The 25,287-nt window shown below is 37.2% G+C and overlaps 1 protein-coding gene across 3 annotated transcripts; it reads left to right on the top strand.

Annotated features, from left to right (window-relative positions):
• LOC110805461 (kinesin-like protein KIN-7K, chloroplastic) lies at window positions 1–24,655 on the top strand. 3 transcript variants are annotated; one of them, XM_022011071.2, is made up of 24 exons: window positions 1–329; window positions 433–691; window positions 772–869; window positions 1,537–1,626; window positions 2,371–2,423; window positions 2,815–2,880; window positions 2,973–3,026; window positions 3,292–3,351; window positions 5,197–5,275; window positions 6,467–6,534; window positions 6,918–6,980; window positions 7,129–7,233; window positions 9,615–9,719; window positions 9,842–9,949; window positions 10,023–10,169; window positions 12,587–12,769; window positions 12,948–13,103; window positions 14,474–14,689; window positions 16,813–16,953; window positions 17,035–17,160; window positions 17,253–17,303; window positions 23,304–23,351; window positions 23,429–23,632; window positions 23,885–24,655. In XM_022011071.2, the coding sequence occupies exons 2-24, from the start codon at window positions 459–461 to the stop codon at window positions 24,440–24,442; spliced, it is 3,012 nt and encodes a 1,003-aa protein (XP_021866763.1). In that variant the 5' UTR covers window positions 1–329; window positions 433–458; the 3' UTR covers window positions 24,443–24,655. The 3 variants fall into 3 exon arrangements, with proteins under 3 accessions (XP_021866763.1, XP_021866762.1, XP_056696188.1); XM_022011070.2 differs by having other exon boundaries at window positions 2–329; window positions 14,471–14,689; XM_056840210.1 differs by lacking the exons at window positions 1–329; window positions 2,371–2,423 and having other exon boundaries at window positions 648–691; window positions 14,471–14,689.
• Window positions 24,656–25,287: the final 632 nt, after the last annotated feature.

The following is a 25,287-nucleotide window of genomic DNA, read 5'->3' as shown; positions in this document are numbered from 1 at the left end:
CCGAAAATCCTCCCTACTTTACACTCTAGCTGGACGTTGTTGTTCGCATTCAAGACTTCAAGTCCATTTTCTCTCTCCTAAAAAGTGGATTATTGGGGGAAAATTTGCAACGAGAATCGCTTCGAAGGCAAGCTAGAAAAGTCGAAACAAACCCTAACCCCAGCGATTTTGTTGTTACGAAGGAGAGAGAAACTGAAAAGGAGCGCTCACATTTTTATTCGATATCACTGATTACGATTGCTTTCCTCACCAGCTCACCTTTTTAGATCTCTTTAAATTACTCAACTTTTTCCAGCAATGTTGATATAATTTTTCATCTTTATTCCGAGGTATTTTATTGATTACATTGTTTTATTTGACTGTTCTCAGTTTAATTTTGCTTTAATCTGCTTATTCTCAGTTTTATTTTTGCTTAATTTACTGTTTTTTCAGTTAATTTTGCTTAATTTGAAGTGGAGATGGCGTCAAAGTACAGCTCTAAAACGAGAAAAACGGTGAATTCTGCATCAACTTCAACCACATCGTCGTCGAAGCAGTTTCTAGAAACTTCGGTTGAGTGTCAGACTTCGCCGGTGTCGTCGTCGGCGAGGAGTAAGCCTCATCATCAATACTTCCACTCGGTTAGTCCTGCTGTTGATACTGATAAATTGAAGGAGAATGTCACCGTCACGGTTCGCTTTCGTCCACTCAGGTGAACTATTTTATTTTATTTTTGTATGGTTTCTTAATTTAATGAACTCATTTTTTGATTTATGATGTTTGTGGAATCAGTCCTAAGGAAATCCGGCAGGGAGAGGAAATTGCGTGGTATGCTGACGGCGAGACAGTTGTGAGGAGTGAGCATAATCCGTCAATAGCTTACGCCTATGGTAATTTTATTTATTTACATGCATGAATGATTATTTTGCAAATATAGGTGTAACTTTTGAGTCGTAGTAAAAAAGTTGGTGTTGCAAGTTATAAGTCTTGATATCTTTTTCTTCCCGTATTGGCATTTACTAGCCTAGGTGTGGGAAAAATTAGACGATGCAACAACTTTGGAGCAATCACTTTCCGTGTATATGTATGCTCAAGACATAGATTTTTAACATGCATGAGTGATCATGCGCCAATGTAGGTATAAGTGTTTTGAGATTCTGTGTAAGAGTAATTGGTGTTGTTTTAAGGTTAGTAGTCTTTGTGATGTCTTATGCTGCCATATACTGTCTCAATGTGGCTACTAACACACAATATAACAATGTTAGAGCAATCGATTTCTGTATATATGTATGCTGCATTGAGTTTTTAGTTTCAAATGTGTAGTTTCCTTTGGGATAGAGAATAATTTTTGGAGTTATTATAATTATTGCACCGTAGTTTGTATGTCTAGAATCCCTACTATCTGATAAAGGTTGATGGAAGATTCTTATGATCTTATTATAAATGAAGAAGAATAGTTCCAAATTCTGTTTCTTTATTTGAAAGGAGGCCTGTGTCCTTCTAGATGTGCTGATTTTGATCTACTTTCCTATCTAAATTCCTTTTTATCTTTTGTAGACCGAGTATTTGGGCCCACCACCACGACACGACATGTTTATGATGTTGCTGCTCAGCATGTTGTCAATGGTGCGATGGAGGGCATCAATGGTAAGTTTGCATCCTTACTACGAGTTACAGACTATTTCGTTTCATGTTAAAGGACTGGTTACCTAATTTTTTTACGACTCACAACTTCACGTGATTCCACTCTTTTTGTTTATTCAAAATTGTAGGATTTTTTACCTCTTATATAGGCAATACATCACCCCTTTTTGAGATAATTGTCTCATTGAGGCCTAAATGAGTTTGAAATTATGATTTAATGCATGCCATTACTTTGTTGTACCCTTGAGCCTAGCCATTATATCTTGTTGTTTTCTGCAATAATTTCTATCGCCAATCAGAACTAGTACTAATCTGGAATTTTACACTATGAAGGATTGAAGGTAATCATACTACATCTACTGACATTTTATTTTAGTTCCTGATTTCTAATTTGTAACATTGTATTTTTGGTAATCAAATTTGAGACTTTTGTTACTTTTTAATTCTGGTACCTTATGTGGAATTTTTTATTGGGATCAAGACAAACTTGTATCAGTTCTCTACTTCTCTGTTTGTGTAATTTCGCCTAGTTATCTGTTTTCATTGTGAACTTACTTGGACTACTGTGTCTTATACTGTACTGTGATTTTGTTGCACTAGATTTCCAAAAATTCATGTGAAATCCGTTCGTTTATGTTTTGCTGCTGGTGCCAAACTGAAAAAATATCTTTTGTTTTGAAGTTATTAACCAGACTGATCATACTAGTAGTTTGGATAATTGAAGTTGACTTTGTTTTGTTTTATCAGGCACTATGTTTGCTTATGGTGTGACCAGCAGTGGGAAGACTCACACAATGCATGTGAGACCAATCACATATGTCTTTACTGTGTAATTTGTCTATGAATTTGATTTGTTAGGATGTATCTTTATATTTACCAGAGAAAATATCTTTTATCAGAGAAAATATCTTTTGTTAATGGTACTTCATGAACATTTAAGTTCAATTTCCAGTCAATCAAGTTGTATTCAGTAAAAAAGATGGGCTGTTTGCCACTGATAATTTTCTTGGTGAGTTACGGAAAGAGGTTTCTCCTGGTTGTCTGCATTAGGATATGCTTCTATGAGACACATTAAATTTGATATATGTCGCACAATGGTGATGAATCTATTGTGCCTTTTGGGAGACTGCATGTGTCCCTTTATGTTCGAGAATTTGACTATACTATTTTTCATGATTAATTCTATGGCAGGGAGATCAGAGATCCCCTGGAATCATACCTTTGGCTGTGAAGGATGCTTTTAGTATCATCCAAGAGGTTCCGTCCATTCCCCTTCTAGAAGAAGTTGCTTAATTATTTTGGCTGTTCAAGGCTGTTTTCTGACATACTGACACACATATATCTTCTAGACTCCTAGCCGGGAATTTCTCCTTCGCGTGTCATATATAGAGATATATAATGAGGTATGTGTTTCTCTTGATGTTTCACTTCTTTCTACTAGTCATTGGGTGATACATGTCCGATTTATTATGCTTACAACCTCAGTGCCATGCTTCATGCTGTCAGGCTTAATCCTTCATTTCCTAGAATTAATATTCTTAGCTACAAGCCCAAACATGAAGTAAACCATGTTTCATGAACATGCTTAATTTCTTACAGTAACATGCAGAATGATCTTATTACTTGGTTAACTTGGCCTTTATATTGTCCTATTTTTCTTGTATTTAGGTTGTAAATGACTTATTGAATCCAGCCGGACAGAATCTAAGAATCAGAGAGGACCATCAGGTACTTTCTTATGAGAATTTGATGTCGTATCAGTGATTCTGTGCTCATAGTTCTCTTTGTCTTAACTAATATTGAATCAGCAATTATATACTCCATACAAACAGAAAGTCTTGCTAAGTTGCTAGTACCTAATAGTGATAGACTGGGCAGGCACTTCATTCCTTACCTTGATGATTCATCCTTGAAACTTTTTGAAACAAAATTTATTTACAACTACAACCTAGTATGGAGAGTTTGTGGTATATTTGGTCTACATAAACCTGCACAGCGGGCTGTTTGGTCTTAGAATCAGACACATTGGTTGAGGTTAGGTTGGCCTTAAACCTTTTCTTTGTCATGCCAATTTTGGTATTTGTTTGAGTTTCCTATTTTATTTTGGCTTACAAACTTATGCCAGCAAACATTATCTAGTAGAACAGGAGAAATTTCGGTATTGAGAAAATCATCATCATCGTGACATTTTTATCCATTATAATTGCATTTAAGATTAACCCATTACTTCCGAATGAAAATCATAGAATCTTTGTTTGTACTTGTAAGTCTTGAACCAGAACTATAGAGTAAGACGAGGGAGGCCAAATATGACCTGGTCTTGGATGGAGAAAATTAAAACTATTTGAAGAAAATGGGTTTGCAAGAGCATATAACACTTGGTACAGCGTACGGTAGAAGTGAATGAAGGAAGAGGATATTTGTGTATCTCCACGAGAAATGAATTCTATGTTCATGTAGTCGACCCCATACTTTTGGTATTAAGGCTTTGACGTCGTTGTTATTGAACCATAACTATGAAGTTTGGTGTCGTCAATCAGAATCTTTGTTGTTATGCCTTGAATCCTTCACGATTGGATCTATCAGTTAACCGAACACTGGCGAGCTATTGGCCACTTTGAGTGACCTAATATGGGGGTCCGGCCACCTGGTTAGTGAGTTTTCAGGATCAAGAGGATTGGAGTGCCCTTGATGGAGGCTATTTCTCGAGAGATTAAGTTGACTATAAAGAGGATAAGTAACGGGCCAGTTCAGTTGTCTGTATTAAGAATAGTTTATAAACTCCTAGGCAATAGCGAATGCCTCATCTGTCTCTACGGCTCTACCTGTTGACATAGCCAAATTCCTTTGGCGAACTCAAATAAAATCATGGTCTCCATTGTACTTTTATCTCGCATCGCTTACAAAATAGGGACGTCCAGTTTAGAGTGCCTCCTCCATTTGGTGCATTCTTTTAACATATGTTTTTATTGCGATTGAGGTGCACAATGGAAGGTTGCAACTTGCAAGTCACCGTCCATGGCAGCCAATTATAATATGGTGCAAGTCACCCGTCATGAAAATTGGAGACCATGAAGAACTAGTCGGAAAGTTGCTGGTTTATCTTACAGTCAACGCTTCTATTCAACATCTGTATGTGATGCGAGATGGTCTATTCCCTTTATGGGTTTCATAGACCTTCCGGTCTAGATTTATAGAAAATGTGCGTCTACTTGAAATGGCATCCTCTTCAATTTATGTTTTGAATATCCAATATACTTGTAAAGGTATTAATGCCTTCCATTCATGTGTAGTTCAATCATCCTAATCTGGGGTTCCAGAAGTTTCCTTATTGGTTTTTTCACTTACAAAAGTATTTATATCACTCATACAGCAAATTATTGGAGGATAAGTTAGAAAGAGCATGTTAGGAGTGAGATTCTATTCCCCCAATCCTCCATCCCCCAGAATTTGTCAGATATGGAATGTTGTAGTCTCATACAGCAAAACTTACTACTTGAATGGGTGGTTGCTCTATGACTTTCCTTATCTCATTGATTATTGAACGTAATATATGAAAATTGATTACTGTAGGGAATCTTCATCGAAGGAGTGAAAGAGGAGGTGGTGCTGTCCCCTGCACACGCATTGTCATTGATTGCTGCTGGTGAAGGTATTTTTGAAAATATTTTTCTATGTAATGCACCTGCATAGAAATCTCTGCTACATGTTTTTTTGTATCAGCATTGTAACTTTCAGTGTTCAAGATGTTTGAAATATTGAAAACGTGTCTTCGTATTAATTACCAAAATAGGAATCGAAAATACAGAGCAAGAACAACCAAACTCCACTCTTAGTGTAAATTGCATCAGAGTAAAACAAGTCAAACATTCTAGGAAGGGTTGACAAGAAAACTCTTCATGTGCAAGCAACTAAGACACAACTAAAACTACAGTAATAATCTCCTCATTACATCAAAAGCTCTAACAGCCACCTTAATGATAATCTCTCTAATCATAGAGTCTTAGATCTACATGCTTTTGAGAGAAAATCTTATGATTTCTATGGATCCAAATGGAGTAGATAGTTTCAACAATTTTTCACTATTTACACACTCTCTTTTATCATTTTTTTGTGATTTATACATAACGAATTATATAGTCATGTGAGATCTTGTTAGATTCATCTCGATATATATTTTCAAAATATCAAATTTTTATAATTTTAACTAATATATAATAAGAGATATTAATGGCTAAAGTTCTGCATTGGTAAGTGTGAAACATCAAATGCTGCAATAAAAAAACAAAACGGAGGAAGTGTAAGAATTATATGGTCTTTGAAAACAATGTCCTTCGATGATAGTCCTTTACTATTTGTTGGATATTCATAGTGTAGGAGGCAACATTCTTTTGAGTATTTTCCTTCTCTATGGGTGCAAGGATAATTGTGTACAGTGTATGCTCTCGTAATGTTACTTGTTTTTATTTATCTGCATTCTTCCAAGCTATATGATTACATATTCTTTCTGTAAATAACACAGTAGTGAAGTAGAAGGGGGGAAGAGAGTGAACTCAAGGGTAGACAAGCTGAAGTAGAGAGGAAGGGTAGGGAGGAGAGCTAGATGGATAGATAGATATTCAGAGTATAAGACGAGTTTAAAGAGAGTGTGAGAAGTAAAATGTAGTTAGATATGTTTGGGATTGGCTGATGTGGCAATTAAATTTAGGTTCTGGTAGATCTGATAAATGAATCTAAGATTGATGAATATTAATGAAGGGGATTGCTGTGATGATGTATTTGTTTATCTTATTGCTATGGAACCATGTCATCATATGTGATGTAACTCTTCATTTGGTTTCAGAACATAGGCATGTTGGTTCCACCAACTTCAATCTTCTTAGCAGCAGAAGTCATACAATATTTACTCTGGTAAGTTGCTTCTATCTGGTCCTATTCATCAACCACTTAATAGTAGTATGGAACTTGGAGTGCTAAATCAGATATTAGATGTCTTGGGACACTTAGCCTACTAAATTATCTAATACTATGTTAGAAGTTCTGACTGGTTTTAGTTCTACTATCTCATCATACTCGTGGAAGGTGTAATGTATTGCTTTGGTTAAGATTAGTAAACTTTATTTATTTTTGGTATTTTCCTATTAAGAAATAACCTACATTTCTTAGATGGTTTACCTCCGCATAATCTGTCACATAAAGAGTTGAAAAAAATGCAACTACAGTGTATAACTCACACTTCCAGTTCATTATCCCAAGCATATTTTATCTGTTGGTTCTCTTTGTCCTGATTTCAGACTATTGAGAGCAGTCCTTGTGGTGACAACAGCGAAGGAGAAGCTGTTAACCTCTCTCAGCTGGTATGTTTCTGTCTCGCACATTTATCATGATTGTGTGACTAGCTAACCACAGACTAAATGGTTCTGAAATTCAACATGTCTCCTTTTGTTTAAACTGAAGCATATGTTGAAGACTTATACATTTGTTTTATCTAACTTATGCATGCAGCATCTCATCGATCTGGCAGGTTCCGAGAGCTCCAAAGCCGAGACCACCGGTGTCCGGCGGAAGGAAGGGTCTTATATAAACAAAAGCCTGCTGACTCTTGGAACAGTGAGACTCCTGTCGTTGTTTCTTACTGAATACATTATGATTGCTTATGTTATTATCTTTTGAAACATGACTTTTAGGTAGGTTGTAGTATACTAGTATGTCTGTAAGCTTTCGGAGCAGTAGGTTCTAAAGAGGAATTATCTAAGTTAAATATTTGGAGGGCTCCGGTGAACATGATAAGGTGCCTGAAGATGAAGGCTGAAAGAGCGAGGTATAGATATAGCTTTCCTTTGAAGCTGATGAAAGGTGGGCGATGACATAGTCACGGTGATATAAATCATGAGAGATTAATAGGCTATTGCTTTGGTATCACTAGCATCAACATGTTTATTTTTAGTTTTATGGATGATCTGGTCGGAGGTACAGGCCGGGGTCCTATTTCTCACGTGAATAAACTGGTTAGAATTAACTTTACAGGCACAGAAATGGATGCAGTCATTAGTATCGAGATAGAGACATCCCCCTTGTCAATATTTATAAACAGCCTTTTTAAGAATGGAATGGCAGGGTGCTGTTGAATGGTAACCTAAGATGTTTAATGAGTTTTTTGTGGCTACTGACTAGAATACTGTGATTCTGTGAAAAACTCTGATCCATAGTTCGAAAATGCGGTTTCGATCGCGATTACGTAGTATACATAATCCTTGAAGAGCTCTTCACTTTGCTTTTTCGGTCGCGATAACATAGACAACTCTAAACAAGCCCCATATTTTGAGAAGACAAAAAGTAGTATATGTAATCTTTGAAGTGTTCTTGATCTAGTCCTTCACCAAAATGAAAGGCTAGGTTTATTTACATTATGATTGCGACATTAAAGTATAAAACATAAGTCATCTGGCGTAGGTTCCGGGGTTCACGACCATGAACCTCATAGCCTAGATTTTAGTTCATGAATATTTCAGCAACAACACGCCGTTCTAGACCGTGAAGCAGGGGTATTTCACCTTGAAGTAGCCTTATCTTCCTCATTTCTTCTCTATATCACGGCTTCACGCTTATGGTTACTTGTTTGAGAGAAGTCGAGCTTTACTTTATTCTTAAGTGGTCTCACCTTCAAATGATGAGAAGTGAGAGAGATATTATTGTTCAAAGCTGATTCTGTGCAGATTATCTAGAGGTGAACTCTTGGCTTCGGTTGACATTCTGGTATGCAAAGGAACTAGAGTGTGGTTTGCATCCTTCATTCTCTTCCCAACATAATTTTTATTCATTACACCTTTCTCCACTGGTCAGTCTTGTTTCACATTTTAGTGTTTGGGAGGCTACAAAATGTCTTCTTAATCTTCTAGTATTAACAGGGTTACCTAACATGGTCCCTCCTTGTTCGAATGCCAATTTAGACCGATTCGTACTAACCGGAGTATGATCTCGAGCTAATTTGAGCCAGTGAGCGATTTGGATCGATTTCGAGTCTTCTTCGCCAGACCGAAGAGTAAACGTGGTTGATTGGTTGTGGTTAAAGGTTTTTTTTTCCTTAACTTTTTCTTACTATAGGATTTAATATTATTGTAGCACATTCATCATTCTACTTGGAAATTATGATGTTTCCCTTTCTTCTTTATATTTTGTATTATGTTCCGCAATTATAGGGCATTGTATTATGATATTTCGTATCATGCTCTCAAAAATCGTATTATAAAAAACCCCGAAACGTATTACAATTTGGCCAGCCATTGTATTACGTATTTGTATTGCATATTCGTACTAATTCGTACTACGTATTAGGTAACCCTAAACTTGAAATGCCCAAAATAGAGAGTTAGCTAAAATTTTTATTTTCGCTTTAATCTCCTCTAAATTTTTTCATAAGCCTGCACAAGCCCCCCCCCCCACAGAGATTTAGGCTTTTGTATGGATGATTGAATAAGATAAATATTTTCACGATAATTTGCACGACCAACTAATGCCTTGTCTATGAATGTTTCTATTATGTTTTCCAAAGTCGCGGAGTTCGTTCCTTCTTACTCCGCCCATCGTGAGGTGCTGGTGGAGTAATAGAGGCAACGTTTTGTGCTTCTTTGATGTGTAAGTGTGCGTTTCTGATGGTGTACTGCCTGTGGGGTGAAATGATCCTTATCTTTTTGTATGTCGTGAAGGGGGCATTGAGGGAGAGGTGTTTAGATGATCATGTAGTGTTTCTAGCTTCTTTTTGGTTTGTTGATGTTGTATATGTGCTGTTCCCATTTTTTGTAACATGACTGCTGGAATGAAGTAGCCTTGTTGTAATTCCATCAATTGCTTCTAATTTTCATCATTTAGAAATTTCAGAAAATGTGCTGAAACTTTTAAATATTTTGTCTGGAGTTCTGCATTCCCTTGTATGCGTGAACTTTGGGTTTGTGTGCGTCTGCCTAATTTCTTTTTGTCGGTGATAAATGCAGGTCATATCGAAATTAACAGAAGGCAGGTCTACACATATACCATACAGGGATTCCAAATTAACTAGGCTGCTTCAATCCTCATTAAGTGGTCATGGACGTGTTTCAGTAAGTTTGTGCCACTTTGTTGCTTTTGAGTAATCATCACTTAATGAATCTGAGCTTTGGGTCATAGGTAACATTAACATACCATACCCGATGTGAATTGATACACTAGTTTTAACATGCAGCTCATTTGCACTGTAACTCCTGCATCAAGTAATGCAGAGGAAACACATAACACACTGAAGTTTGCACATCGTGCAAAATGTATTGAAATCCAAGCAGCACAAAATAAGGTATATCTTTATCTATTTGAATATTGAAGGTATTGTTTATTGAAGGTTCTGATACAGTATCAATCATGAGCAGATAATTGATGAGAAGTCACTTATAAAGAAGTATCAGAGTGAGATTCGCTTGCTAAAGGAAGAATTGGAACAGTTGAAGAAGGGTATTCTCTGTGTTCCTCAACATAAAGTCAGTGGAGGAGAAGATATTGTGTTATTAAAACAGAAGGTGAGCATGTCTTTATGAAAGGGCTGTTTTGGACGTGTAGTCGTTTACCATCAAAAGTTGCATACTTGCGTTGAAGTATTGAACTTTAGGTTTCCCATTACAGTAAATAATACTCCCTCCGTCCCATAAGTATAGTCCCGTTTGACCAAAAACACGGATTTTAAGAAAAATGGAATATAGTACATGGAAAAGTGGAATAAAGTACAAATGATGATTGAGTTGCATGGAAAAGTGGAATAAAGTACATGGGAAAGAGAATATAGTACATGGAAAAATGGAATATAGTACATGTGTGGGGTTTTCAATGCATTTTTAATTAATATAGTACATGGGAAAGTGGGGACCTTAATAGCCAAAATTAGAAATAGGACTATAATTTTGGGACGCCCGATTTAGAAAACAGGACAGTTATTTTGGGACGGAGGGAGTAGTGTTTTTACTGTGTGTATTTTTGTAAGTAACTCTAACTTCCTTTTGTAGCTGAGTAACATTAGCTGAGAAACAGATTATGTATGTTTGCTTTAGTTGTCGCTTTTCAAGGTCTTTGGTTGAATTGTACGTGTTTTAAAAAATTGAAATATTTAAGTAGAGAAAGTCCATCTTCCCAGTTGCAATGTGTATTTGATGTTTTCGTAAACATGCTAACTTGTGCTTTGTATTTTTTTCATGTTGTTGCACACTAATTAACAAATACGTCCTGTTGTTTGTGAAGCTTGTATCTATTTACTGTTCGATGATCATGGGTTATTTCCTTTAGTAGTATCAGTTAAATTTTTTGATGAAATTGTATATGATAAGTAAACTTCAATTGAACAACGATATTGCTTGCTCTATCTCCACCAGTAAAATTTTTCTTTGATTAATATTTCTCCACATATTTATATGGGTTTTCGTCCTTCATTTATGTCTTGAACTTTGAAGTGTTATGTATTCTGAAAATGATATATTCTGTAATGTTTCATGAGAAATTGTATATATTCAGTTTGGAGAATGATAAGATTCAAGTTGTTGTTACTTATGGATGATTTTTTTATACAACAACAACAACGAAGCCTTAGTCCCAAAATGTTTTGGGGATGGATGATTTTTTGATAAGAAATGTTTTTACTATAAACAGAAGAAGTATAAGGAATTGAAGCTTATTCTAGGTTGCACACCTGTTTATAATAAAGATGGGATAAATGTGATTGATGCTGATTTTTAATTAATTCATCAATCACTGGAATTGGATCCAAGTTCGTTGCAGTTTTTGAAGATAGGCACTTTCATACTCTGCTTTTGAGCTCAAGACGAGGGTTTTTCCTTTAAGAATATTGGATGGCCTTTTCCTTAGTTTTCTCATGTCGTGTTTTTTGTTATCCCCTTTCCATTTTTAAGATACAAAGTTGAGACATTATTGAACAAAAATGAGGAAAACAGGAGAGAACATGTGTCTTTAAAAAGAGTTCAGATCACAGATCTGTGTTTCTGAACACCATTATGAGAAGCCTCACTTAAAACCGTCTCTTGCATGCTGCTAGAAGAAGCAGGATACAAGTATCCAGTTCCTAAACAGCATCGATGGGGGATGCCGGGGGGGTGGTGGTGGTCCTGGAGTTTTTCTTAAACTGGATACGTCTTCTAAGAGTCAGAGAAGTGCTGCCAAGTTATTTATATATTTTTTTTTTCAATTTTATCCATTTCAAATGCAGATTGTTCCTTGTTCCTGTTTATAGTTTGTAGCAGGGACTGATGCACACTAGTTTTGTTTTTTTTACTGTGGGGATATTGCAAGCAAGCATCTGGAATGAAGGATTTTTAGATTTTCTCACCTTAAACAGATCACTATGTTATATGGATTAAAAATTATGGTCCAAGTGAAAAGACTTCTCGCTTACGTTTTGCTTCATGTCTTTAGAAAATAAAAACCTTTTTAATTAAGGGGAGGAAACTTATCCGAGATACAATTGGTTTATTTGCAATTTTTCATGATGCATTGTAGATCAGTAATGCAAACCTTTGTAAAATTAAGGGGAGGAAGCCAGTTCGAACATCCTTTTCCGCTTGCTTGGCTTCCTGTGAATTTATATGGGTGGAAAGCAGTGATAGGATCTTTTGGAAATTGGAATAGGTCCAAAAATGTAAAATTTTGTGCGACAAAGCAGTCTAATTTTCTTTTTTTTCGTTGTTCTATGGTGGTATTCCTGGGGTTATAAGCTTGGTTGGGAAATTTGGATACTTTATTTTTTCTGTTATCCTAATCGAGGACTAGCCCTGTTGCTGTAACTTGTTTTCTGTTCAGTAACTTTTCTGTCATTTCTTTTTAAATTGAGGGGTGGCTTTGAAGCCTATGGGGCAAAGGTGTTTTTATGTTGTGTTGCTTGCTGAATAGTTTATATGAATAGATAATCTAACTCTTTGTCTTTGTGTTTGTAAAGCTAGAAGATGGCCAGGTCAAACTGCAATCACGCTTGGAAGAAGAGGAAGAAGCTAAAGCAGCTCTCTTGTCTAGAATACAACGGCTGACAAAATTAATATTGGTCTCCACTAAATCTTCTCAGTCGTCAAGGTTGCCAAACCGTTCTGGTCCAAGGAGAAGGCATTCCTTTGGGGAAGAAGAGGTGCATTATCCCCTTTCCTTTTCTTGTCCATTTAATATATCCACTTATTTCAGTTTGTACATCTGATACCTTAACATCACTGTACGAGCCTGATGTGCATAATATCAAATGTTTGTTGATTGTGACTTATTCATCGCTTGCTTCTGTTACTTATTATGACATCTTCATCGATTTGCAGCTTGCTTATCTTCCACACAAGAGACGGGATATGATTCTGGATGATGAGAACATTGACTTGTACATTGGGCATGATGGAAATGCTGAGAATCCAGATGACACATCAAAGGAGAAGAAGTCTCGGAAAAATGGGCTTTTAAACTGGCTAAAGATTCGGGTACGTGCAAATCTATATGTGTAATCAATTTAACTTCTTATTCTCATCTTGTTCACGACCTTGAAGCATGAGAGTATGAGATTATTGGGGAGGTCCCTGGATGCATGTATTAAGTGTAATTTGCACCAATAAAATGCTCAGATCTATAGATATGTAAATATGTCCAAAAGTGCTACATTCAAATCTTAGATTCTGGTGAATACATTTGCTCACACACATAGAGCTTGACATTATGCTATGACATCCCTTATCTCTTTTTACCACCGATTTAGGTCTACAATAGGACCAACAAGATCCATAAACAGAGAAGTTGAGGCCTTATATCCAAATGGTGGAGATTCAAGAAAGTAACTACTAATATAAAGTCATATCTTGAGAAATCTTTTGATATGCAGAACTAAATATGACAATGGCTCAATTTTTTAGCATTGTAAAGATGTTGCAATTGAGAGAGATAGGTCGACAGCTGGTGATGAGGCTATTATTTTCTTTTATAGTCACTGTTCCTTTGAATGTTTTTGAAGCAAAAGCTATTGCTGAGGCTATTGAGTTGTGATGAAATTAGCCATGGAAGTGAGTTGAATAATCTGCAAGAGGCTAGTGGATGTCACTCCGGAAAACTCTCTTTTTCGAGTTTCACTTGATTTCCACTTATTTTTCCTGAACTTATCTTATCTGAACTTAACGGAACTTATCTGAACTTATATAAACTTATCAAAACTTATTTTAGTTATAAATTGTACTTGGCCAACCCTTATTTTTCTTGAATTTATCTTATCTGAACTTAACTGAACTTAACTGAACTTTTCTGAAATTATCTGAATTTATTTTTCCTGAAATAAGTGGCAATAAGGTGAACAGAACAGGGCCTAAATATAAAAAAATGCCCATGTGATAACAATAAAACAGAGAGAAAAAGGTTCGGTGATAATGGTAAATAAAAAATGTGTACAACGGTAAAATGGTTATTTGGTGCGTGAACACTCCAAAATGCACGTGAAAGCATCCCATAAAAGGAAATGGTGCATTTAAATGATTAATATGCAATTTCCAATAGCGAAATGGTGCAATTGTAGAATATAAAAACGTAGGAAGTGCTTTTTAGAATTTTGGCATGGAATCAGAATTTGTTTAGTACTTTAGTCTGCTGGGATTCTCTATTCTTCTTTTGGAGATACAGAATTGTTCATTTAAAGTAAAAATTGAAAACTATTAAAATGATGGCCCTCTTAATGGGAGGAGCATCCCCCAAGAGGAGAGCAACAGTTGAAGTTTTAGGTCTTGTTGCTGCATATCATGTTGACTACATATTTCTAATTGTCTTGTTATTTTCTCTTGTCGGTTTAATTGTTTTTGTTCAATTCCAGAAGAAAGACAGTAGCTTGGGTGCTAGCAGTGACAAGTCAAGTGTGGTGAAATCAAATAGTACACCTTCAACCCCACAAGCAGAAAGTGTTAATCTCAATGCAGAATCCAGAGTTTCTCAGTCTCTGCTTACTGAAAGGACTAATTCTACGGAACTTTCACCTTTGGCTGGACAGGACAGAGAAACTCATGAGGATTTTTCTGGACAGGAGACACCTCTGGTAAGTAGACTTTCCTTTTGATGCATGAAAAATTCCGACTTTATTGGATTTTTTGTTTGCAGTTTACTACTTAAGGGGCTTAGACTAGGCATAGCAAGTTTATATCACTTCGGGTTATTAGCTGTGTCTACAGTACACCAGAAACCTTTTTGCTATTTGAGTTCAAAACGAAACTACTGGAGTTTCTTATCCTCTTTTACCTCCTTTTTCTTGGGGGGGGGGGGGGGGATGTGGGGGGAGCAACTGAATGAATGTCAACATGTATTTTTGTTATCCAACCTTAACTTGTATTTTGGTCCCTATGTGAGGCTTACTATTTTCTTTTTTCTGTTCTTTTTTAATATTAGCACAAACATTTAACATCTGGTTCGTGTGATACGAGATGGTTCGTGTGATAACATCGGGTGGGTAAATCCTCTTTATGTGTTCTGATCAGACATTTAACATATTAGAAGTGGTTTTGAACACCCCGCTTCGGTTTCTTCAAAATTGCTTAAACTTGTTTTTTGCAGCCAATTAACCGAACAGGTTTATTTTCAACATTTAGAAGAAAATGGAAAACACTATACTGACAGCCTTCCTGAACAGCCCAAAGCAATTAATCTGTTTTCTGTTATTGTCAAAAATTTCCATGCTTTGTTACTTATGCTTGTTGTGAATTGAAATTCTTGATAAAGGAGTGGAAGCTACTGTTTTTGGGCTATTTAAAATAGGGTACAGTACATCTCTTTATTACAATTTTTCTCCTCTGTATAGCTGATCATTTGTTGTTTAAAAAAATTAAAAAAAAAATCCCCTTTCTCTCTGCTTAGCTTCTTCATCTTCTTCATCAATCCGTTGCATATTGCTTATGGAAAATAAAATTCGTTGCTTCCCCTTGATTTTCGTTGCAATTCGTAGCAGGTATGAGTAAAAGCCCTAATTGTTTTGGTCCGATTCCTTCAATTTCGTAACTTCCGAAATTAGAGTTCATAAGCTAATTTGTTCTCTGGCCGTAATTGGTTGTTTTTACTAGAGGGTTGTTGGGCCCTCCGGAGGCGGCAGCGACGGCAACTCGAGTGTTGATCCTCTTGAGGCCAGTGGTGTTGGAGGTTACGTTTGTTTGAGTCACACGGTCTAGCAGGGCTGCAGATGGCTTTAGGCCGGCATTAGTGCAAGGTGGCCGGATTTTTTGGTTGAGTATGGGAGTTGAGTATGAGAATGGGGTATTTTGAATTTTTTCAAAATTGTAGTTGAAGCTGTAGTAGTGTGGGAGTAGTAGTATGAGTATGGGGTTTTTTGAATTTTGTTTAGGAAGTACCGAATTTTCTTTTCCCCAGAAGCAAAGAGCAGGTATTGTCGAGGAAGAAAAAGCAACGAGGAGAGAGAAGAGAGTTTTTTTTTTTTAAGGTTTTCTATAGGTAGTTGGTGGGAAATTAATTAAATAAATAAATAAGTCGTTTTTATGGGGCACGTGCCACGCACGAGCTGGTCAACGCCGGAGAATGTGGTTTGACTACCGGAAAATGAGTCTTGGTCCCTATTCACAACAAAAATTCTGATTTAGGTCCTACCTTACAACTTTTTTTTTAAAAGGTCCTTTGTCACAATTTTTTGATTATAAAAGGTCCTTTCTGACAAAAATTCCAATAATTTACTATTTTATTATGATTGAGCCTATGAGTCAGGTGTCACGCAAGTGGCATCTCGATGGGTTTTTGTTGCATTTCACGACCGTCATATCGTGGATTGACAATAAGAAATTTACTACGTCATTGCTATCCTTAGTTTTTGGAACACCTTTTTTTCCTTTGAAAATTGAGGTTCTAAAGATATTTACTTAATGATCTAAGATCCAAATTGAAAGCTTTTCTCTATGTGATTTTGAGTAGTATTTATTCTCACAAGTGTCATAACAGCTTAAATATTCTCTTTACTCATCTCAAACCTAGAAAGAAAATGTTTTCTACAACTCTCTACAAGTGCAACAATTTTCTGTAGTCGCATAAGAATTTAATCAGCATGGGTTTTTCAAATGCAACCTCAAATGCATTCTCGTAGAAAATGTTGTTGTGGAAACTATAGCTTGTTGTATAGTTTACATAACATAACTTTCATCTGAAGATTCATTGCCATTGTGGCAGACAAGTACAAAATCAGTCGATCAGATTGATCTTCTCAGGGAGCAGAAAAAGATTCTGTCTGGTGAGGTTGCACTTCATTCAAGTGCTTTGAAACGTTTGTCTGAAGAAGCAGCAAAAAATCCCAAGAAGGAGCAGATCCATGTAAGATACTGGTAAACTTTACTTGTTCTTAGCTACTATTTCTTGAATGTGTTGACGTTAAAATGTTTGTTTGAATTTCAGATCGAAATAAGGAAACTAAGAGAAGAAATCAGGGCTAAAAATGAACAAATAGCTTCCCTTGAGAAGCAAATTGCTGATACTGTGGCTGCCAACTATGACAAGATGGACGATTCTGAAATGTCACAAGTAAGTGCTGCAATTATGATCGATCCATGAGGCCCTCAAATATATTTGTAGTCGAGCCCTTAATTTTCCTCTCTTTTTTGGGTGATCACCAGACTGTTGCTGAACTTGTGAGCCAATTGAATGAGAAGTCTTTTGAACTGGAGGTGAAGTATCGTTGTTATTTAATTTTTTTTGCTATCTTCTTCTTCATTCTTGTGTTTGAGAATAAAGTCGCCTTTGATAAAGATGCAACCAATTTTTTTATACTGTTTACTATGATGCTAATTGGATCAATTAGGGAGAATATGTTATTTAAAGCTTGCTTCTAGAGGTAAGAAAGCAATTCCTTTATGCTATCCCGAGATAGTAAATGAATCAAGAATTCAAGACTACTCAAGTTTTATGCAGTTGTGATGGCCTGTTTATGAACTTTGTGCCGGTCTTGGTGTTTGAGCCTCAACCTAGTTTAGCAATTGTGAAAAAAATGTGGTCATCTTTCTCTTGATTTGTGAGTTAGCTTCGGAAGTAAGAACATTGTCACTTGAAGATACCAATGCACTATAAATTATCTTAAGTTAGGGATGAATCTTGTCATTTTTAAATACCACTGCTATAAGTAACAAACAACAACAAAATAATAGCCTTATTCACAAAAGTTTGGGCTCGGTTGAATATCCACAAAGATCATATTCCTCTATTTGCTTTTATCTGGTGCTACATGCTCATGCACACCCATTTTACTCATGTCATTCTTAACTCCCTACCTCCAAGCATCTTTGGCCTCCCTCGACTCGTTTTTATTTCCTATCCCAATGCTATAACTAACAAACCCGAACTTCCAATGCTATACAAATCCTTAATCTGTATGCATAAGCTTAAAGGACTCCTGTTAAGAATCACGCAAGTACTATGTTTCTAGTTTAAGTTGCTTTTTTTTAATTTTAAATACTTCATACTTCGTATAAGAAAAGGGGGATCTTAGAAATCAGTGTTTTTTTTTCCTATTGTAGTTCAATTACTAAATTTTCTGCACGTGTCCATTGAATAATGTGTTTTAGGTTTCTCTCAGTAATTTCTCTTCAATACAACAACAACAACAACAAAGCCTTAGTCCCAAAATGTTTTGGGGTCGGCTAACATGAATTGTCGTAGGAGATCGTCATTGCCAGTAATCAAAGCTATCAAACCAGAAAGGAGCGGGAAGTTCAAAAATAAAAAATAAGGAAGAGGGAGAAAGTGGAATTAATGAAAGTAAGATAAGAGGGAAATGTATGTATGTATATATATATATATATATATATATATATATATATAGAAAAAATATTATAAGGGATAATAAAAATAAGTAAATTTTAAAATAAATAAATAAGTAAAATAAGTACATTTCAAAATAGCATGTGAAATTAAAAAATGAAAAATTTTAAAAAGAAAAAGAAAAAAAATGGAAGTTGTATAAGTCAAATCTAGTCATCAATGTATATTCTCTCCCTCCACTCAATCCTATCCAACGCCATATTTTCCTCAATCCCAAGAAAGCTCATATAGTGCTCAATCACATTCCTTCAAGTTTTTTTAGGTCTTCCCCTACCCATTGCAATTCTATCACTCTGCCATCCTGCCATCCTTCTAGCCTCCTAACTGGGGCATCACTTGATCTTCTGCTTACATGTCCAACCATCCTAAACGATTTTCCATCATCTTAAACTCAATCGGTGCAACCCCTATTTTCTTCCTAATAATCTCATCCTCAAACGATCCTTTCTCGTATGCCCACACATCCAACGTAACATGCGCATCTCTGCCACATTCATATTATGCACGTGACAATGTTTCACTGCCCAGCATTCCGTGCCATATAACAAAGCCGGTCGAATTGTTGTGCGGTAAAATTTTCCCTTCAATCTTTGGGCCATGCCTGGATCACATAGGAACCCCGTTGCACCATTCCACTTCAACCAATATGAGCCACATCATCATCCTATTCCTCATCCTTTTGGATAATAGATCCTAGATAGCGGAACATTTCAGAGCCTTGGACAATTTTCCCATCTAAGGTAATCGCCCCAGTCTCTCTGTCTTGGTCTCCACTAAACTTACACTCCATATATTCCGTCTTGTTTCTACTCAGCCTAAAACCCCGAATTCCAAAGTGTTTCTCCATAACTCCAACTTACTTTCCACTCATTTTGTTTCATCAATCAACACAATATCATCTGCATACACCATGCACCAGGGTATACCATCTTGAATTGACCTCGTCAATTCGTCCATGACTATAGCAAAAAGAAACGGGCTAAATGCGGAACCTTGATGCACTCCAATCGTAATGGGGAATTCTTTGGTATTACCAACACTAGTTCTCACACTCGTGCTAACTCCCTCATACATGTCCTTGATTATATCAATATACTTGCTCGGAATTCCTTTCCTACTCAATGCCCACCAAAGAATTTCCGTTGGTACCTTATCATACGCCATCTTCAAATGAATGAAAACCATATTTAATTCTTTCTTCTTATCCCGATAATTCTCCATAGTTGCCTTATAAGATGAATGGCCTCCATAGTCGATCTCCCAAGCATAAATCATAAATCCAAACTGGTTCTCCGAAATTTTCATAGTTCTCCTTAATCTTTGCTCAATAATCCGCTTCCAAAGTTTCATAGTATGACGCATTAGTTTGATTACTCGATAGTTGGCACAATCCTAGACATCACCCTTATTCTTGTACAAGGGGATGATAGTACTTTTCCTCCACTCTAATGGCATCCTATTACTTCCCCAAATCTTGTTGAAAAGAGTTGTTAACCATACGACCCCTCTCTCTCCCAAGCACCTCCAGACTTCGATAGGTATACCATCGGGCCCCACTGCCCTCTTGCATCCCATCTTTTTCATTGCCATTTCGACTTCTCTCTTTTGAATTCTTCTCATAAAATCTAGGTTAACCGTATCCCGAGGAATATTTGTATCCCTAATATCGTGGACTTGATCCTTGTTGAACAAGTTATCAAAGTAGAACCTCCATCTATCCTTGATTTCCTTATCTCCCACCAAAACTTTTTGATCAACATCTTTCACACATTTAATTCTCCCGATGTCTCGCGTCTTTCTATCTCTTATTCGAGCAAGTCTACAGATGTCATTTTCCCCTTCTTTTGTATCCAATCTTGCGTAAAGATCCTGATTCACCTTTGCTCTAGCCTTTCTTACGGCCTTCTTTGCTTCCCTTTTAGCCTCCTTGTACTTCTCGTAGTTCTCATCACTTCTACATTTTCCCAACACTTTATAGCATTCTCGTTTGGTTGCTCTTTATAGCTTGTTGCACAACTCCATTCCACCAAGATGTGTCCTTACTTGGTTTCATGATTCCTTTAGATTCCCGTAGGACCTATTTCGCCACTCCCTTTATGGTGTGCTCCATTCTTGTCCATAATGAGTCTATATCTAAATCCATATCACCGGCCCAAATACCTTCACTTGACACCTTTTCCCTTAGTTTTAAAAAGCGCGAAGCGCACCAAAGCGCACAAGGGCCCTGGAGCCTAAGCTCAAAGCGCAAAGCAAAAGCGCACGCTTTTCGTAGGCGAAGCGCACCTTATGTGCCAAAAACCTTTAAAATCATTTCTAGAACATATTTTGTACTTAAAATAACATGATACTTAAATTAATAAAGGGAAGCATAATTTATTACTAGACACCAAACCGGTAGCATAATTTAGAAGTGGAGGTAGTAGCCGCCTAGCCGGAAGTTGTGCTTAACACCCTTGTTGGTAGCCATCCTAATATTGAAAAGAAGAAGTTAGAAACCAATACAAAATAACAGAGAAGAAAATCTATTGTCGCCTACTGATTAGTGTAAAAAAAAGCAGAGAGAAAAAGTATAAAAAAGAATTAAAAACATCATTAAAAACAGAACTAAAAAATCAGAATTAAAAAAAAAAAAAAAATCAGAATAAAAAAACCAGATTAAAAAAATCAAAATATAAAATGAATTAAAAAATAATTAAAAACAAAATAAAAATCAGAAACGCACAGCCCATAACCATAAAAATAAAATTAAAAATAAACTCACAAAATGAGTAAAAATAAAATAAAAAAGCAGATACCCATAACCTAACGCTAGCCGCCCAGCCCCTTACTTTTCTTCCAGAAACACCGCTTCTTCTTCCACAAACGCACAGCCAGAAAAATAAAAATAAAAATAAAAATAAACTCACAAAAACAGAGTAGAGAGAAGATCTGAGAAATCGAAAAAAAAAAGATGGAGAAGATCGTGAAGATGAGAAATCAAAAAAACAGAGAGAAGAAGAATGAAAAATCGAAAAAACAGAGAGAGAAGAAGAATGAAAAAAGAAATCGAAAGGACAATTAAACTAACCTGAAGATGCGGGATTTTCCGGCGACTCTTTTGCTTGATGGCTGGAGAAATCCGGCAGCAGCAAGGTGGCTAGACAGCTCAAAAATCGCAGCTAGTGTTTCTCTCTCCTACACTTACTATTCTGCCCGTTAAAAACCCATTAAATATGGTTCACGTGAGTATTCAAGACTGCTGACTTTGTACTTTTGCGCCCAGAACACCAGAAGCGAGCGCTTCAACAGAAGCGCGCTTTCACAAAAAGCGCACAAGGCGCGCGCACCCTGTACCTCGCTACGCTATTCTTACCTGGCGCGATTTCTGCTGCGCCCCCATCCGCCCCACGCTTTTAGCGCGCTTCGTTTTAAAACTAAGCCTTTTCCACGAATTTTAGTTGTTGCTCCCCTTGAAGTTTCCACCACTTGATCTTAGGCTCCACTAGTGGTCTTCTCCTCGGTATATAACTTTTACCTCGAAAATCAAGTACCGCAAGTCTATGTTGGGTTGATGTACTCTCACCCGAAATCACCTTACAATTTTGTAGCACTGTCTCATAGCAATCCTTACAAAAAAGAAGTCTATCTGACTCGTATTACCTCCACTCCTATAGGTTATTAGGTGAGAGTGTCTTTTCTCAAACCAATTGTTCATTATACCAAAGTCATATGCCAATGCAAAATCCAAAATAGCATTTCCAGCTTCATTTCGATCCCCATACCCAAAACCACCATGAATGCTTTCAAATCCATCGCGACTCGAGCCTACATGTCCGTTGAGATCTCCACCAATGATCAATTTCTCACTTCTAGGGACACGTTGCACCACTTCTTCCAAATCCTCCCAGAATTCTTGTCTAGTTGAAGCATCTAGTCCTGTTTGTGGTGCATAGGCACTCACAATAGTTACAACTTCATCCCCTATCACAAGCTTAATACTCATAATTCGATCACTCTTTCGAGACACGTCCACTACATCATCAATAGATTCTCGGTCAATAAGGATACCTACGCCATTCCTACCCCTAGTTTTCCCCGGATACCAAAGCTTATAACCCCATGGAGCTATTTCTCTTGCCTTGTTTCCAACTCACTTGGTCTCCTGCAAACATAATATGTTAATTTTCCTCCTTCTCATAATCTCTACTAATTCGACTGACCTCCCTGTACAAGAGCCAATGTTCCAAGTCCCAAAACGCATCCTACTACCCTTACCCCTACCCTTACCATGAAACCTTGGATAGTTAACACCACCCTCAGGTGGCGCGCCGCTTCCGGGCGACGACCTAACAACCCTTGCATATTTTCCACTACACCCGGGCCTAGGAAGTGTAGCGCACCCTTGGATATTTGACTCCACCCCTAGGTATAGGGGTAGCGCGCCGCTTCTGGGCGACGACCTAGAAACCCTCACATATTTTTCACTATACCCGAGCTTAAGAGGTGTAGCGCGTCGCTGAGAAGGGGACGCCCCCATGATAGTCCATTGTCGATTCATGTCATGATATGTGACTTAGTTTTACTGTTGGCTCCCACCAACCTACCGCAACCTTCCTCCTTTATCCGGGCTTGGGACCGGTAGTGAATGCCGCATACGCGACACTCACAAGTGAATGCCGCATAAGCGACACTCTCAGGCGGAGTTAGTAATTTCTCTTCAATAAGAACATTAAATGTTTTTCCGAAAAATATGTCTTTTTATTTTTCTTTTCTGTATTCGGTTTCTTCTTGGCAGCGTATTTTCTTCAGTGTTGAATGTTTTGTCGCGAGTATATGTTTGGGCGTTAATAGTTTCCTGTTCCGTCCTCTAGGTCAAAATTGCAGATAATCGGATAATCCAAGAACAGCTGGACCAGAAGGTAATCTGCTTGTGGCTTTCTTCATTCATTAATGTATAGGCTGAGCACTTTTCTAACTTGTATTTCCTGCCTGGCAGATTGGCGAAGTTGAAACATTACAAGGAGAGATTAGTTCCTTGAAGCAGCAACTTTCTGAGGCCTTGGAATCCAGAAATCTAAACCAATCATTCAGTGATCTGCAGCAGTGTGGGGGAAAGCAATCCATATTTGAGGGAGTTGAGATGAACAAGGAAAACAGGTCCTTGGTAGATACGAGTGAAAAGTTGCTTTTGCGTGCCCAGGTTTGCCACTTCTTTTTTCTGCATGGGTAGTTTTATTATGCTTTACCCTGATAACAATAATATTCTATGAAGAGACTTTTTGGACATACTGTTATTGAGCCTTTTTCCTCGTAATATTTGGAACAAAGTTTTCCAGAAAAGAAGTCTCTTTTAAATAATATTCTGTACTTTGAATTATTAGGAGGGCTAAGTAATATATAAGCCTGGTCCAAATTTTAATTCGTTTTTATTTACCTCATCTTCTTTAAATAGTTCTCTGAGATTGAAGAACTGAAGCAGAAATTGACTGACCTAACTGAGACAAAGGAACAGCTAGAACAACGAAATAAAAAGCTGGCAGAGGAGAGTTCATATGCCAAAGGATTGGCTTCTGCTGCAGCTGTTGAATTAAAGGCGTTGTCAGAGGAGGTTTCCAAGCTGATGAATCAGAATGAAAAGCTTTCTACAGAGATAACAACTTTAAAGAATCCCCCCACTCAGCGTAGATCAGTAGGAGCACCAAGAAATGGAAGGAGAGAGAATCAAGTGAAACGCCATGAACAGGGCCCGAGCACCTCGGATCTTAAGAAGGAGTTGGCCATTAGCAAAGAGCGAGAGCTTGCATATGAATCTGCCCTCCAAGAGAAGGACCAAAGAGATGCAGAACTCCAGAAAAAAGTGGAAGAATCCAAACAACGAGAAGCATACTTAGAGAACGAACTTGCAAACATGTGGATTCTTGTGGCGAAGCTAAAGAAATCACAAGGAGCCGATTCTGAAATCAATGAGCCAGAGAGAGCCAGAGAGAGCCAGAGAACTGACAATTGGTAATTTTTTGACAAATGTTTACATTTGTTACAAATTGTACAAAAGCTGGGGGAGGGGGTTGTAAATTGAAATGCGGAACTGTGGTTAGTATCAGGGTTCTCTAACAAATTCTTGTAGATTTTGCTGTGAGTGCTTACGCGTGAGCTTTTTATGTTATTGATACCCTGATTCTGTTGTAATTAATGCCAATCAAGTTCCCTTTTGGCTGATTTCCCATATATTTCTACTGTACGGTTGATTTTAGTTGGTTGGGCTGCCTTACCAAGTTTTTGCACCGGCTCAACTGATGGGGGTGGGGGTGGGGGTAGGGAGGGGGGTGTTTACAACTGATATGGTGGGAGGCATCTGCTCCCAGGATTGACAAGGAGTAATGCGTACCGCGAATTTTGTGTTTGGTAAAGGTAAGAATAGTGTTAACGGTAATCCCCAAAAAGAGCAATTCACGAGGCTGCAGTTTACACAAACATGGGTACGGATACTGACCATCCATAACCTTTGAAAAGAGACCAGTTAGTGTAGGATCATATAGATGCGTAAAACGGAATTTCAGGAAACAATTTCCTAACATCTATCACAGGATTACATGCATAACAATAATATGAATCAGATTAAGATGGAAAAATAATAACCTTTGTAGCGTGGTATCCCGTATGTATGCAAGATACAAAGATCTGAGAGCCCTACTCGTTGCTCATCTACTTAGTCCACAAGCACCAATTGAATCCCACGTATGCTAGTGCGGAAGAGAACGATCACGATCAATCTCTTGCTTTGTTTGGGAAGAACGGCGTTTTAGAGTGTTAGGTTTAGAGTTTCTGTTTTTCTATTTCTGTGTCATACACTGAATG

This window comes from Spinacia oleracea, chromosome 3, assembly GCF_020520425.1.
Source record: "Spinacia oleracea cultivar Varoflay chromosome 3, BTI_SOV_V1, whole genome shotgun sequence".
NCBI lineage: Eukaryota > Viridiplantae > Streptophyta > Magnoliopsida > Caryophyllales > Amaranthaceae > Spinacia > Spinacia oleracea.
The sequence above is the reverse complement of the archived record's forward strand: the minus strand, read 5'-3'. Positions and strand labels throughout refer to the sequence as shown.

What these genes read in the sequence shown, in the direction of transcription:
- LOC110805461 (XM_022011070.2), top strand. Translation starts at nt 459, where the DNA reads ATGGCGTCAAAGTACAGCTCTAAAACGAGAAAAACGGTGAATTCTGCA. An exon ending in ATATAGAGATATATAATGAG is followed by an intron (nt 3,027 to 3,291) that starts GTATGTGTTTCT and finishes TCTTGTATTTAG; the next exon opens with GTTGTAAATGACTTATTGAA. An exon ending in GCCTGCTGACTCTTGGAACA is followed by an intron (nt 7,234 to 9,614) that starts GTGAGACTCCTG and finishes TGATAAATGCAG; the next exon opens with GTCATATCGAAATTAACAGA.